This window comes from Gopherus flavomarginatus, chromosome 5 (genome assembly GCF_025201925.1).
Source record: "Gopherus flavomarginatus isolate rGopFla2 chromosome 5, rGopFla2.mat.asm, whole genome shotgun sequence".
Classification (NCBI taxonomy): Eukaryota; Metazoa; Chordata; order Testudines; family Testudinidae; genus Gopherus; species Gopherus flavomarginatus.
In genome coordinates this window covers 86,394,465-86,409,937 of record NC_066621.1, presented here as the reverse complement: position 1 = coordinate 86,409,937, position 15,473 = coordinate 86,394,465, and the positions used below count along the sequence as shown (strand labels likewise).

Below are 15,473 nucleotides of genomic sequence, written 5' to 3'. Positions count from 1 at the left end.
ATGCAATAGCTATGGCCTCTGCTTCAAAGTTCAGAAAGAAGCTTTCTCTAGAACATGGTTGCTCATAAATAAGTTCCTCATGGTGCTGCTTGTGCAGACATCTCCCTTCTCCCTTCCCAGAATGAGAGACTGGACAGTGCAAAGATTTTTTCATTCTTCTCTCCCCTGCCTGAGTCTAGCTAGACTCCCTCTTACCCCAGTCTTCAAAAGCTGATTATACTTTCTGATGTCATCCTGTTGCCAGGGCCAGATGCTGCAAATCCTCTTCTGCCATTGTATGATCACAGTTCCAAAAGTGGGCTTGTGTATCTGCCTTGGTTTGGGTTGTGCCGGGGCTGTCGTTGCATTAACTCATCAGTAAGATCCCAGCTGAACTGCTCAGGGACATCTCTGCCACTTCTCAGATAAGGGGGAGATGTGTTGGAGTGTGCGACAAAGCCAGGGATGGAAGCTTCCAAAGTGCAGTTCCCCCATGATGAAGAACATGCCTTAGAGCTCTTTCAAGTACCTGAAGTGTCAGGGCCAGCTTACCTGTTCCCAGCTTGTAGTTTGGGAACTCTGGCTTGAGTGTAGCCCTTATAAGGAAAGTGGCAGTGTGATTCAGAGGAGGTGATTCTGAGTGCATTTTTGTTGATGATGAAGTCTGGGCTATAGGAACAAGCTGTGTGAATGCTGGGGGACCCTGTGGGGAGGGGCATTTTATTGTGAGACCTGTTTATTCTGCAGCTGAGCTAACTGCCTATTCTGTGGCCTGTACTGTAGCCAGCGGTCAGTGTGTGATACACAGATTTGCACTACCCTGGTCCTGACATTTCAGTTCACAATCAAGTGGGAAATGCCCTCCTGATCTGAGAGTGGCTTCCAGGCGACCTGTCTCAGTGGGATAAGAATTAACCTCTTGGGCAGCTTAGTACAGTTGAGGGCATGTGAACCGTGCTGGAAGCTACATGGGCTGTGCTGATGCCAAACTCATGAGAAGGATAATCCTGTTCCCTTCGCTGTACCTGGCGTGGTGCCTGAGAAAAGCAAGTGGAGGGAAAACTACTGCTACACAGAAAAGTAAAGATTGTTGGATGAGCAGGCTGCGGGACCCTCAGCACCTCAACATAGCAACTGGGGCTGGTTTGGGTGTCACTTATCCTTGTTTCACCATGAAATCAGTGTATTTCTCCAGCCCTCCTCTCCCCTGCTACTCTTCCAGCTGAGGGCTTGATTTTGTTTCAATTTTTAAATAACTTTTCAGTCTCCAGACACAGGGACTGGTTTGTGACCAGTCCCTAACCAGTCTGGGAAGAGATTCTCTTCACTAGAGTCTTGGGCGCTAGAGACTGGACATACTGGAGAAGTCAGACATGCTAAGCTGGCTCAGTGGGGAGCATTGGAAAAGAACGCTGAGGTGGTGTTTGCAGGAGAGAGCTCACCATAGATAGATATGTCTCTGTGCATGGGAGAGGAGGCAATTGAAGAGGAGGGTTCTGGGAGTCACATCCTCTCACCAGTTGTTCAAGCTGTCTATTTGCAGGTCCCTGTCAGGTGGACAGGTTGGCTATAAGAGTCCAGTTAGAAATTCTCACATACTTTCATATACACAAGCACCTGGGGCAGGCACAGTTCATCAATAAACTTGAAATAATGGCTGTGCTGAAAGCCTGAGCCTGTGAAATCTCTTGTTCATGTGGCGGCCCCATCTTGCAATGCCAGCTCTCAGGGTACCACAGATCTGGCACTTTGAGAAGAGAGGAGAGCGTTAAAAATGCTTCCTGCTGTTCCCTCTGCCTTTTGCGGGCTAGCAGCATGGCTTCGTGGGCTTTATTGCCGGCTCAGCCACTGGCTTACCTTGGGCAAATCACTTCACCTGCAAAATGAACTAACTGCCCTACATGCCAATGGGATTCTGAGGGAATAAATTCATTGTTTGTAGCCTGGAAGGAGGCACTAGAGATGGACAGAGTATTATTATTCTGCAGTGGATCTTATTGATTCATTGCTTGTGCCCATCAGCAGATGCTTACCAAGGCCCAAGAGCAGCTCAGAACATTGGAGCTCCTTAACTATAAACCAATCAGAGCAAACGGCCCCCCAAAAGCTGAATTCAGTGGCAGAGGGCTGTTGCAAGGAGGCCCATTCCTTTCCCAGTCACTTGTGGCCCAGCCTTCTCTGAAGTGAGAAGGATGGTTTGGATAGACTGGCACCTTGGCTCCTCTGTGACTGGCATCCCAATCAGTTAGCACTGTCACATTCTGGGGTGCAATCCAAACCAGTGTCACTGCCTGCCCTGTAACCCTGAGGGCCTCTCAGTGTCTGCTGCTGTAGCTCTCGTGACTGGGTGCTTCCGGCCAGCATACACACATGTTCAGAATGTCTGTGTTAAGCCGCCCTGGGTCAGTGCTCTGATTCCAGCAGCCTCCGTGTTACACCTCTGACATGCTTTTTGGCATCCACCAGCCTTTGTTACACATGGCAAGATGACCCAGTCCCAGATTTTCCCCAAATCCTGTGCTCCGCATTTCCCCGAATCCTGTGCTCCACATGTAATACATGCTCTGGAACTGCTCCCCAGCAAGCCAGTTAGGACTTTGGGGAGCCTCCTCTCCCTTGGAGCAGACTTGTTCAGGGCAAGAAGCTCACACGTCTTCACCTCCTGGGTCTCTCCTTGGAGCATTCAGCATCCTCTGCCCCTCCGTGCGCTTCCCACAGCGAGCCCGCCCAGGCGGGGTCCTGGGGAAGCCGCGGGGTCCTGGGGAAGCCACAGGGTCCTGCACCCTCACTTTGCAGTCAGACATGACTCAGCCAGCCAGTAAAACAGAGGTTTATTCGATGACAGGAACAGGGTCTAAAACAGAGGTTGTAGATACAGCGAACCGGACCCTCAGCTGGGTCCATTCTGGGGGGCAGTGACCCAGACCCCTCACATCTGCCCTTCACTCCTCGACCCCCGCCAGCTCCAGACTAACAACCCCTCCCAGCCCCTCCTTTCTGCTCAGCTCCTTTCCTGGGCCAGGAGGTCACCTGATCCCTTTGTCTCCAACACCTTCAGCTGGCACCTTTGCAGGGTAGGGGCCCAGGCCATCAGTTGCTAGGAGACAGAGGGTCAGGCATTTAGGTGCACTGGCCCTTTGCTCTGCCAGATTCTTAAGAACTGCCTAGAGGACACTGAGGCACCAACACAGTATTCACAGAAAACATTAAGAACATTCCCAGTTCGTCACAAGCATCTTATGCTTTAGGGCTGCATCTGTGCTGAGGAGTCTGTGGTTGCTGTAGCACTGTCATGGCTCCATTTGTGCTAGAAATATTGGAAGCACTAGTGTAGAGTGCCCCCCCCCCCCCCCAGTTCTATCCCATTGTGTCATCTAACCCTGCCTAGAACAGGGTCAAGCTGTCATCAGCCAGTCCACCTTAACCCTCCCACCATGCCTGGCACCAATGGGGCTGCACATTACACTGGGCTGTTTAGATGTCTTGCTGCCTTTTGGATGGTTTTCTTGTTTCTGCACCTGCCAGAATCTTCAACCATACTGAGTTTGATGCCTTTTTAAAAGGAGAATAGCATTGTCTAATGGTAAGCTCACAGGGCTAGGAACCAGGAACTCCTAAACATGAATCCCAGTGCTACCACTACCTCAGTATGTGACCTCAAGCATGTTATTTAATCTATCCGTAAAATGGGGATAAACTTCCCTATAGTACATCCCAGAGTGGGTTGTGAGGATTAATTTGCGTTTCTGTATGGCGCTCTGAGGATGTAAAACACTATAGAAGGGCTTAGTATTATTATTGGAAGCACTCAGCAGGGTGGATGAAACAGATGTGAGTCTAGGCAGCACCAGGGGAAATGTTTAGTGACCAGCTTCATAATGAGAGAGAAAAAATCAAGTGTACATTGCAGCTCCTTTGGAAACAAGGGTGTGGCTTTCTGGACCACCTGCTGTCCCCTCTCCTGGTATGGGGAATTCCACGTCATGGTGCTCTCCCAGATGTATACTTTCTGTGGAAAGAAATATGCAGTGTAGCATCAGAAATCTAATTAATCTCTCTGTGTGTAAATACAGTCTCCTCCTCTCCCTGCTAAGCTCCTGCAGAGGCTTTGCCTTTCTAATTGTCCTTGTGCTTGCTTTGGAAGAATGAATGCACAGGGAGTGAATTTATTAGAAGCAAATCCCTCTAGTGCACGTTGCCTTTTCCATTAGTTAATCACTGCCTTGTGAACTGTCGCCTGTGAAGCATGCATAAGCCAGAGAGACCCGGGTCTGGGTGAAAGGCTATGAGAAAGGCACTAAGAAATATTTGAAAGATGCTTTGACTCCTGAAAAATGTGTCTGTCTCCTGCTTCCTTTTAAGTTGACAGATGTAGGAGTAATTCCGATTGGGCTCTAACATGGAGTCTTTGTTAAATGTTGGTATTTACATGGCTCAGTTTCCTTGCAAAGATGCAGAGATGCAGTGGGGAGGGTCTTGCTTGCCTGAGGGCCAAATTAAATCTCCTTAGAAACAAGGAGGACCTCCCAACACACCGACCTTTAGGAAACGTGACTTCTAATCCAGACCATGTCAGAAATGACACGAGTTTGATGCATTCCATTGTAGTCCCTAATTGACATTTGTACAGATCACTGAATCAACACAATTTGTTTATCAGGAGAAGCCCAGGACTGGAATATTAAAGGAGAGGTGCTACGGGTTGAGCTTGAGAAGTGTTGGCAGAGCTGGGTGAGGGAAGCTTGTGCAACAGTCTGCCTGCCCTATCCCTGCTCTTAACAATATATATCTGTCCCTCTCTCTTCTGATCACTACATTAACTTCAAACAAAACAGACCCCTGGTGGGAGACTGGTGAGTGGCGTGTTTCATCCCAACCCCTACCTAGCATCTGCCTGTGTTTAGAGGGTTGTAATACAGACACTTTACTACCCATTGAGCAGATAAGTGCAGTATGAGCGCATAGTATCCTAAAAATGAGAAGATCTGTTATTAGTAGGTCACCTTGTCCCTCTTTTGGGAGACCAGGGCAGGATGACTATCCTTATGCATGTGCAGCTTCTGGTCTCTCTGATTTGATTGTAATCAGTCCAGCCTGTTTTACAGCCCAGTACAAATAGCTATATGACCTAGGCCCTTAGAGAAGTTGTTTCTCTAACTTAATGAACTGGATGCTCTCACAAGTGGAAAGAGGTTCTAAAAATAAAGCCAGGAAATTGCATTGGGCTAGTATATGCTGAGCCTCTCAAGCTGCAGGTAGCCAGGAGCCGTCGCATATGCCTGAAACATTCCAGCAGGACCCTGGTGTAAGTGAAGCACTTTTGTAAAGACCTCAGCAGTGCTCGCTGAGCGCACACACATCTAAGGCCATGTCTAGCACTGGGGCTATGTCACTGTAGTACCATAGTCAGATGTGGTGTTGTGAATTCAGTTCCTGTTCCGTTAAGAGATGCTCTGATGAAAAGGACTAGCTGGAGAAGGTAGATTGTTTGATTGGCATATACTATCAGATCCTTTGTGGTTCCCTGTAAATTTCCCCTCCCTCCAGAGGTCAAACCGTGGATGAGAAATGGTGGTGGTACACTCAGATCTTCCCACCAAATAAATTCCATCTGTGTGTCTCATTTTGGCAATTCACTGCTGAGTAGTTCGTACTAATGATCAGAAGGACTGTTCCTGTTCTCGGAGCTCCCTGAGCTTAGTTACCATTCAGTGGGGCTTGAATGTGGCCACGGGCCCTGCTAGAGTCAATTAATAGATTCTAAGACCAGACAGGACCATTGTGATCATCTGGTCTGACCTTCTGTATAGCAGTGGCCACAGAACTTCCCAAAATATTCCCTAGAGTAGAGCTTTTAGAAAACCTTCCAATATTAATTTAAATCCTTGGGCTTGTGGAAAAATAAGTGGCGGTATCCTGTATGGTACCAAAATGAGATGCCTCTCGCAATAAATTGTGCAGAACTGTGACCCTCCTGTTCCTTTCTGACATGAGGTATGAAATAGGTAACAATGTTGACACCGCAATTATCCTTGAGCATCCAAGTTAAGGGGCAGTTCACACCTCTGAGCTATTATTCCAATGTTCTCAGCAGACTCATTTAATAGATTTCTCTCCATCATTTACACTTGGTTCCTGCTGTTGAGGCTCACAGCCATAACAGCTAAAGACTGACTTTCTTTTAAAAAGAGTTGAGATTTTGGAGAACAAAATAACACCTGGAGGGAGGTGCCAGTATGCCACTCCGCTGCTCATTGGGTCCCTGTTAAGCATGCGTTACGTTGCCATCCCTGCACCCGGGAAGATAAATGCCACACCCTTTGTATGTCCTGTGGAAAGTGCTTTACATCCTCTGCTAGCTGTAAAATTCCTGCCTGCTGTCTCTTGGCTCTATGGGAGTCATTATACATTCCCAGTTTGCAGTCTTGCTACTCCAAACAAAATTCTCCTCTTCCTAGAGCAGCCTGGCAGAGGACATCTGAGTTCATTTCCAACCACTAGGGAGGATGATTCTGCCATACTCACTAATATGATATTGGCGCCAGCTGCACAGACTGGTGGAATCCCCTACTCTTTGGGATAAGTAGCCATAAGCTCTGCCTGTGGCTTTGCATTTATTTTGGAATAGGAATAGGAATCTTTTGGAGCCTTGGGAAGTGCCTTATAACTTAAATGCTATGGGTGGCTCCGTTTAATGTTTGCATTCCTTGAAGGAGTTCCAACCAGCTGGCTTTGGGCCATTTGCTGGGCTCAGTGATCCTGTTCTGTGCCTGACAGAGTGGAGCTGGTTTATCCATATCCCAAGTGAATGGCAAAGCAGTTCAGGTGTTTCAAGGTCAGTTTCTGCTGCAAGATGAATTCTGACATCGGAACAACCCAGGTGGAAGATGAGCAGCTGTTCCTTCTCCGTGTGATATGTCCACATTCACATTCCACTCAATACCCTCACTTGCAGAGCTGGCTGCCTGCTAGTCTGAATTCTCTGCCTCTGGTGTGATGTGGGGTCTTGGCTGCTTTCCTGGCCCACAAAGAATTGCCATGGTCTCCTGGCCTAGACCATGTTGCTGCAATGTGAGCATTACCTAAAGCCATCTGCGGTGCCAGTTGTCCCGGTATTCTGAGGAGAGCTGTTAGTAAAGAGCATCATGTTCCACAAAGAAGGGCTTGGGATCATGCAGAGACTTTTCTCAGGAGCTGCTTAGCGCTGTGGAAAATTCACTGGCACTCAAGAGAGTGGTGCCCTGGGGACAATGTTCCCAAGACCTAGTGAGGCAGAGACTGTTTCAGAAAGACTCACCTTTGGGGAGTCAGAGGTTCGTGCCCCATCCAGAAACAAAAGGGAGTATGTTACTTCTGCATGTCATACTAGTATCCAGGAGAAATCTGCATTCTGCTGAGCAGGCTGACTCGGCCCTCCTAAGAAAGGCAATGTAGGGCCAGCTGGGTGAGGAAGACCTCCAGACTGCTCTCTGTGTAGCGTGTGTGAGGGTCTTTGCAGAGTCCATGAGGTTCCAATGTATTTGTTGAGCTTTAAAGGTGAGGAGAGAGCGAACAGCCTCTTAATGCAAAAGTGGAATGAACTGTCACTTAGCTCATTCCTCTTATACTAGCTCTCTGCTCACGCTGAGCACCAGCCAAACCCCAGTGAAGCCTGAAAGAGTTGGAAGATATAGTGAGACACCCAGTCATCAGCCCAGCTTTCCCTCCCTCCCTCCCTCCTGTCCTGATCTTATCCAACTGATGGGACAGACTGTGTGAGACACTGTCTCTGCTGCCTAGTAGTTGAGGCAATTGCTATACATTTGAGAGGAGAGGGAAAGAAAAGTAAAAAGCTGGACCAAAGAAAGAGCAGCTGGGCTGCTCAGCTGTATGTGAGTAAGGGACTGGAGTGACCAAGCCAGTGGGTGCAGCAATGATATTGAGGGCCAGTCCCCACTGGCCTTTTTTAGAAGCTCTAGCACTCATTTCTCTACACTTTCGGGTTTCTTAATATGACCGCTCCTGACGTGATAAATTGCTGAGCAGCAGGGCCTGCTGTTGTGGAATCAGCACTTGTTCTCTGAACAGACAACCGCCTCAAACCCTAGAATTCCACTCCAGCCGTAGCTTAGTAAAGCATGTGATCTGAACTGGGGGGAGATAGGCATGATCTGCCTGACTGGCTGCAGGGAGTGCTCGTATTCAGCACATGCTGTTAATGTCTGAGCGTGTCAGAGGCAGGAGTAGCAGCTGACATAGATGCTGACTCCGTGGGTGCTCCAGCTCCAGAGCACCCATGGAAAAAAAATAGTAGATGCTCAGCATTCACCGGTGGGCCCCACTGATCTGCTGCTCCCCCTCCCGCCCAGCAACTCCTGCCCACCACTGATCAGCAGAAGAGGGAGGAGTGGGGGCAGGAAGAGATGAGGTGGGGCCTTGGGGGAAGAGGTGGAATGGGGGCAGGGCCTGGGGTTGAGCAGGGGTCGAGCACCCCCAGGAAATCAGAAAGTTGGCACCTGTACCAGCTGACAATCTTGGCTGACTTGTAGCCCCGGGGCGTGCGGTGGGGGTGGGGGTGGGGGGAATACCAGGTATTTACAGCCTCTAAAGTTAGGAACTGGTTTGCATGCCCCTAGTCAATACTGTGAGCTCTGGATTTCTAATGCTTTCTATTTCCAGCATTGCCAGATACTTCGTAACAAAGGACTTATTCACATGCAGTGGTGTGGTCTGAATTGTGGTCAATATGCTCCTGATATTCTTACCGAAGCCATTCAGTCTCTGTCTAGCAGAGGATGAGACGCTGACCGAAACTATACCTCTAAAAGGTGGAGGTGTTGCCCAGAGAAGGGGAAAGTGTGTGGAGGAACTTGCTTGCTCAATGAATATCCTCCCTTTACCGTTTGCCCCATGCAGCTAGGTAGATGCTGTGGGAGTGGCCACCAAGAGCTGAACATAGACTCTCATGTCTTGGTGGTGGTGGTGGTTAGAAGAAACTTTCTTAACTTGGGCTTTAATCTTTCTTGAAGATACCCTCTGTACTGTGGTGACCTGCACCGATGCAATCTAGGCTAGATTAGTGCAATGCACTTTACACTGGCTGCCCTTGAAAAGTAGTTGTAGACAGCAGCATGACTGCTGTGAGGGTTAGACTTGTGAGCTGCACTCTGCTTTGGCTGCTGCTGGTCCCAAGAGTATGCACTGTGACCAGTCATTAGGTAGAATATCCTCCCAGCCTGCAGCAGCTGAGGGGCCATGTCTGCTGCCCTGTATAGGGTCCTGTGAGGATGGGAGGAAGGACCTTCTCTCCTGGGGGCCTGCATCTTTGCCTTATATACACTAGTGCTCCATGTACCCTCTGAGGAGGCATTGTGTTTTCATTGCCTCTTTAGTGGCAGAGGGGCTGGTTTATTGCAGGCTCCTTATAGTAACTGTTCTGGGATCTTAGTCACTGGGCCAGACTGGTGCTAAGAGTCCCATTTGGGCTGATGTCGTTTAGCTCCCAGAAGCCTTTGGCCACAGCACCTCAAAAGTAAACGCATATAATTCCTTAACCCAAATCTGCCCCAGAATGTTCTGCCCTTTTCAAGCACCTCTGCATCCCATGGTCCTGGAGAGCATTCCCTAGACCAGTGGTTTTCAACCTGTGGTTTGCGGACCCCTAGGGGGGTCCCCAGACTATGTCTAAGGGATACGCAAAAGATTGTCGTTGCCATAGAACAATGGTTTTCATCCTGTGGTTTGTGGACCCCTGGGGATCTGCAGACCGTCTAAGATTTCCAAAGGGGTCTGTACCTCTATTCAAAATCTTTTAGGGGTCTGCAAATGAAAAAAGGTTGAAAACCATTGCCCTAGGTGGATCATGGCTGTTACCATCCAGACCAATTCATGGGATTTCAGAACTTCACCATCCATGCCCCCAAAATTCAAACAGCCATGCTGCAGCAATAGGATGTGGGTCCCCACCACAACCTGCCCTGGGGCTCTCCTGGCTTTGACTTGCCTCCAGGAAGGAAGAATTCAGAGCTGCTAACCACCTGGTTCAGCTTCGCCCACAACCTGGTGTTTTGATTCTGCGGCTACTATGCTCCTGTATGATTCTTGTCCGTGTGTGTGTGTGTGTGTGTCTCACTTCTGTCATTCCCCAGGCAATGCAGGAAGAGAGGTTAATGCGTAGCTGAAATAACCAGCATCTGTGACCTGTGAGGCTGGGATTCCATTGTTAGGTTCTTTCTGGTGACATTCTGGCCAGCAAGCTAAGCCTCAGCATTGTTCCCCCCTCCATCTCTCCCACATTGATGCTATCTCTAATTCCTGCCCTTCTTCCTACGCAGCATCTTCAGACTCACTTCCTCATCTCTGTCCCCCTGGCTAAAAGCCTTGGTGGGTCCCTGATTCTTGTGGCTGCCTCCTCTCTGGCCTCCTAGATGTTCCCTGGAATGCTGCCACAAAGATCCTCTTCCCTGCCGCTGCTCTTACCACATCTGGCCCTGCTAGTCCCAAAGCTAGTTCCCATCACCAATGTATCATACATAGGCTCCTCCTCCTTCTCTTCATAGCCCTGCGCAGCCTGACTGCCTCTCTGCACTTGATTCCTACTCACCCAGACTTCCCTTATTGTCATCCTCACCCTCAATCAGCTCTGCACCTCTGTGCAGGCACCTGTCTGTGTCCTCCAGGCATCCACCCTCTCCTCCACAAACCAGACCTTCCTCCTCAGAGTAATGTCAGTAAATTACAGCAGCCATCCCTCCAAAGTGAAACCTCCGAACCAAGCCAGGTGCTCAACCCACCCATCTGGTCCTGCTTGTCACTGCATCCCATCCCCCACTGCTTTGGTCTGCATATCGCCTAGTTAGTGTAAGCTCCGTGGGGCAGGGATCCGGTAATTGTTTCGGTCTGTGAAGCGCCCAGCCCTCTGTTGGTGCCATGGATAGTAAAATTTGACAAGCTGTGTGTGTGTAACAGGGTTTAAAAAAAGAAACACCACAGCTCTAATCAAAATAGTTACAATGGTACAAAAATTGTGTGTGGACCAGGCTGAATCTCTCTCGGCTCCCTCATTGTAGCTATGTTATCCAGGCCACTGCATGGAGCAGTGTCAGTTTTGCCCTGTAGTTCAGTGTTTTGTTGGTTTTTAAACACCCCCCGACACACACTCCCTACAGAAGAGGTTGGAAATCTTTCAGAAGTGGTGTGCCAACTCTTCATTTATTCACTCTAATTTAAGGTTTCTCTAGTAATAGATTTTGACGTTCTTAGAAGTCTCTTTCTATAAGTCTATAATATATAACTAAACTATTGTTGTATGTAAAGTAAATAAGGTTTTTAAAATCTTTAAGAAGCTTCATTTAAAATTAAATAAAATGCAGAGCCCCCTAGACTGATGGCCAGGACCTGGGCAGTGTGAGTGCCACTGAAAATCAGCTCGCGTGCCACCTTTGGCACCCGTTCCATAGGTTGCCTACCCCTGCGCTATAGTCTTGCTCATATTTATGTTCTTTCCCCTGCTGCCAGAGAAGCTGGCTCCTTTCTCCTCTGTTTTAATCAGTGCAGAGCTGGGAGTGAAATTTATCTCTTTAATAAGAATCAGGCAGGCTACTGCATCCCTCTGTGGAATCATTCTAACACATTCCAGTGAATCAGAACCTTTCCCTGCATAGTCTAGATGAGGCTTACGGCGAATGGAGTAAGTGGATCAGGGGCCAGACCTGTCTGCACTGGTGACTTGTTCCTCCTCTTGCCAGGCTTTATTTCTTGTAGTATTTTTTTCTCCATAGAGCCTGTGCTTAGACTCTCCACTTAGACTCTTGAGTCTTCTCCACTGTGGTGATGTGCGGGCTCAGATCTTGCTTCGTGGTTGCTCTGTGCACACAGCAATGGATCACTATCCATTCCAACCCTGGCCTCTCCCTCTGATTGGAGGGGGCGAGGGGACCCCCCTCTGTGAGATTCTTGGTGGGGTAAGAGAGAGGGGGCACTGGAAGTGAGTTCTTAGCTCCTCTCGCCACATGGCAAAGTGTTTGGTTTACTGCAGTGCATGCTGATCTGTGCTCTTCCCCTCAGGGCCCTGAGGACTCTCTGACCTTTCTCACAGCTGGGAAGAAACTCTGTCTCTGTGACCTTTTCACTCCACACCTGCATGGCTTGATAAGAGCTCCCTCCTAGACTCTGTTGTGTGTCTCAGGGATGCTGTTTCTCTTTCCTAGAGCCTGAGGGAGCCCAGGATGGGTGTGAACATGTGGTAGAAAGGGGTCTCCAGGACTCTCTTATTAATCTTTGCCACCCTAGTCTGGGACCGGTCTGTTGCTTCTCTCTTTCATTTGGAAACCGCTCCTGTGCTGCAGCTAGTACAGAATGCAGCCGCTCGAGGGGGAGGCTGTGCTGTGCTTAGCACCTCTTGCCCACCAGACATGCTGCACAATCTGTCTTTTGCTCTATGTGGCCTTAGAGTGGGTGGGGTCTGCCAGGGGGCCTGTCTTCTGCCTTGGGACCTATTGCAGCCTGTGAGCTTGGGGCTGGTGCACTGACCTTCAGGCAACAGGGCCTTCCACTTTGGGATATTTTCTAGATTAGGTGGAGCACAACAGGGGAGTTTGACTCACAGTGCTCTGTGGGGGGGACTACTCCCCTCCCTAGTGTGGCGGAGGAGAGGAGTAGCATGTGCAGGGTGTGGGTTATTGAGGATGGTTTGTCACTTTGGTTGTGTGATGTTGGCTGTTTTCTGTGGGAGAGCCTGGTGTTAGTGGTGTGTAGATACCATGGACACACTCACCCATGGCTTTTTGAGGAGCTTTACCTCAAGTGTTCCACCCTCAGGGCCCTTTAGACAGGGCAGCATTACCCATCCCTGATGCTGGCTGGCAGGGATTATTCAGTCCTCTGTCCTATGGGCTGGCAGCTTTGGGGGCCTGTGGCTTGGGCAGATGTTCTTCTCTGAGGGATGTGTGGTGTCAAAGCTGAATTTCTCTTGTTTGTCACTTTAATAAAAGTTAAACAAAATACAGTTAAACTCCAGGGTCTGTATGGAGCAAACCCTGCACATCTGCAGAGGAGCTCGCGTGCCTTGTTGCTGACCTGTCCTAGTCCATGTGCACCATGCTGCATTGGACCATTCTGCTTCCTCCGTTCTGGCTGGCCAGCATGGTTTTCTTTGTCCCATAGTTCTTGTCTCTTGTGTACTCTGGCCACGTCTTATGTTCTCTTCTCCAGGTGAAGGTCCAGAATATGGGGCCAGTGGAGACGATGCCCTCAGCAGGATCCAGAGGCTGATGGCTGAGGGTGGCATGACTGCTGTGGTCCAGCGGGAGCAGAGCACCACTATGGCATCCATGGGCGGCTTTGGCAACAACATCATTGTGAGTCACCGGATTCACCGCAGCTCTCAGACTGGTGTGGAATCCATGGGAGCTGATGGTGCCTTGATGCAGCAGTCCACCTCGCACGAGCTGGCAGCTGAGCTGGAGGGACGGATCCTGTCAGAGTCTATGCAGCTAGCAGAGCATGGCCAGAGCCCGCAGACAGCTCCTAGCAGGAGTGAAGGACAAGGAGCCGATGGGCTGGATCTGCCAGAGCAGTCCCAGTCCTCTATGGACACTGAGGGACCAATTGAATACAGTGACCTAACCAATAATAACCATCTTCCTGACAATACCAACTACTATAGTAACGACAGCACCAGTGGGGAGTCGCGGAACAGGTAGAGATGAGTTGTGTCTTGGTGCTACCCTTGTACTGCTAAGCAGAGACCTGTACCTCACAGTTGATGATAAGGAGCTGGAAGAGTGGGGGTATTGTAGCTCTGATAGGATGATGGTAACTGAGAGGGCCTCTGTACCTGTGCGGAGAGAGCAGAAATGGAAGGGAAGCCACCAAATTTATAGGACCCCAAGGAGAAGAAGCTTATTTGGTCTTAGCTTCCAGCACCCATGCTCCTGCACAGTTTCTATGAGAACATTAATGATCTCTAACAATGCTGTTCTGAGCCTTGTGTAAATATCCCAGCTTAGTGGGAATCCCTGGGCTTAGCCCTAACCCTGCAGTGCTCTAAATGTTACCATTCCTAAAATGAGTGTGTTCCCCCTGCTTGCCACCAGCCCCAAGGATTGAGCAGAAGAACGAATATCAGAGAAGGGAGCCTGCAGTGTCCTCCAGAGACAGGCAACCCTATTGGGCATATCCTGGATTTGATGCCCCAGCTCTGCCAGTGCAGTGGAGGAGTCTTCCAGGCCAGAGTCCCACTCCATGGCATGGCCCCAGTGCCCCTTGGGAAGGGTGGAGCATTTTGGAGACTAGAGAGAACATTGTTGCTGTCCAGTGTGCGATCTTCCCGGGGCAGAGCTGGAGTAGAAGGAGCCAGGCTTAAGCTTCACCATCCTTTTATATACCCAGGAGCCTCTCAGAAGTGAGGCCCTTTTCTTTGAGTGTCAGCTTAGCAACGAGCTGCTATCAATGGGGAGAGAGAATGGAGGCAAATGCAGGGTGAGGGAGTGAGGTGGATGCAGTTAGCTCAAGGATACTCCAATATTTTCACACCCCCAGCTGTGCCAATATTAACGTGAATGAGCCATCTTGGCAAAGCCTGCCAGCATCATGGCACCATTGCCTGGCTGCATTTCCTTGGGGCAGGGAGCGGGTGACTGACTTTCCAGCTCCAGGTCAGGGCATGAGGTATGGGTCTGTGATGTAAGGTGTTGCATGTGAAATCTTGACCTTGTACATGTAGTTCCTAGTGGAGAAATCAAGGCTCTAATAATATTTTGTTTTTAGTCTAAAATGTGATTTTCCTTTTCGTTTGTAACTCTCCATCCCAGCAAGCTTGTGGCGGGAGGGTAGGGGGAGAGTCTGAGTGCTAACGAGGGAAACACCAAAGATCAACGTCATTAAAATATGACAAACCCTTCTCTGGCGTGCTGTCTTCTCTTGTGTGCTGGGGGAGTGTGTGTCTGCGTGCTTGGCCCTGCCATAGCGCCTGCAGCCAGTTTGCTCCAGGTGCTTCATAAACAACCTCTCGTTCCCTCACCCCCCACAAAGGGGAATGGGTAGAATCACCTCTGTGACGAGTCGCTGGCAGAGCTGGGAATAGAGCTCAGGAGTCCTGCTTCCAAGTGCCCTGCTCCAACATTGCACAGCTGGGTACATTCCTCCCTGGCTTTCCCCTTGCTCTCCCCTTCACCTCCTAAGGCAAGGGGAAAGTAGTTGAATCCCACTATATTCCGCTAAAACAATAGGAACACAGCTGTCTGCTCCAGGAGAGCCAGGAAATGTCCTTCCTGTCCAGTCCCCTACCCCAAGAAAGCCAGGAGACATCTGCCTGCTTCCTGGGGAGGAGAGGAGAGGTGGCCATGGGCCTGTTTCAGAGAGGAGACTGTGCTCTTAAACCCATGGGGGCTAGGCGTGATAACCACGCTGGTGTGAGGTGCACTTCCCCCACTGTGTCTGAGTTATTGTCACCCGGCACCTGCCTGGCCCACCTCAACACTGCAAGAGCATCCCAATAAATAAGGCCATCATTA

At 49.6% G+C, this 15,473-nt stretch overlaps 1 protein-coding gene across 2 annotated transcripts in view; it reads left to right on the top strand.

Moving 5' to 3' along the window:
• The window catches only part of AMBRA1 (autophagy and beclin 1 regulator 1), a 197,552-nt gene extending 182,692 nt beyond the window's left edge, over nucleotides 1-14,860 (top strand). For both annotated transcript variants that reach the window (XM_050955228.1, XM_050955227.1), the window contains exon 18: nucleotides 13,171-14,860. In XM_050955228.1, coding sequence (XP_050811185.1) covers nucleotides 13,171-13,661 — 491 coding nt within the window. In that variant the 3' untranslated portion in view covers nucleotides 13,662-14,860. The remainder of the gene's footprint in view (nucleotides 1-13,170) is intronic.
• The last annotated feature ends 613 nt before the right edge of the window (nucleotides 14,861-15,473 follow it).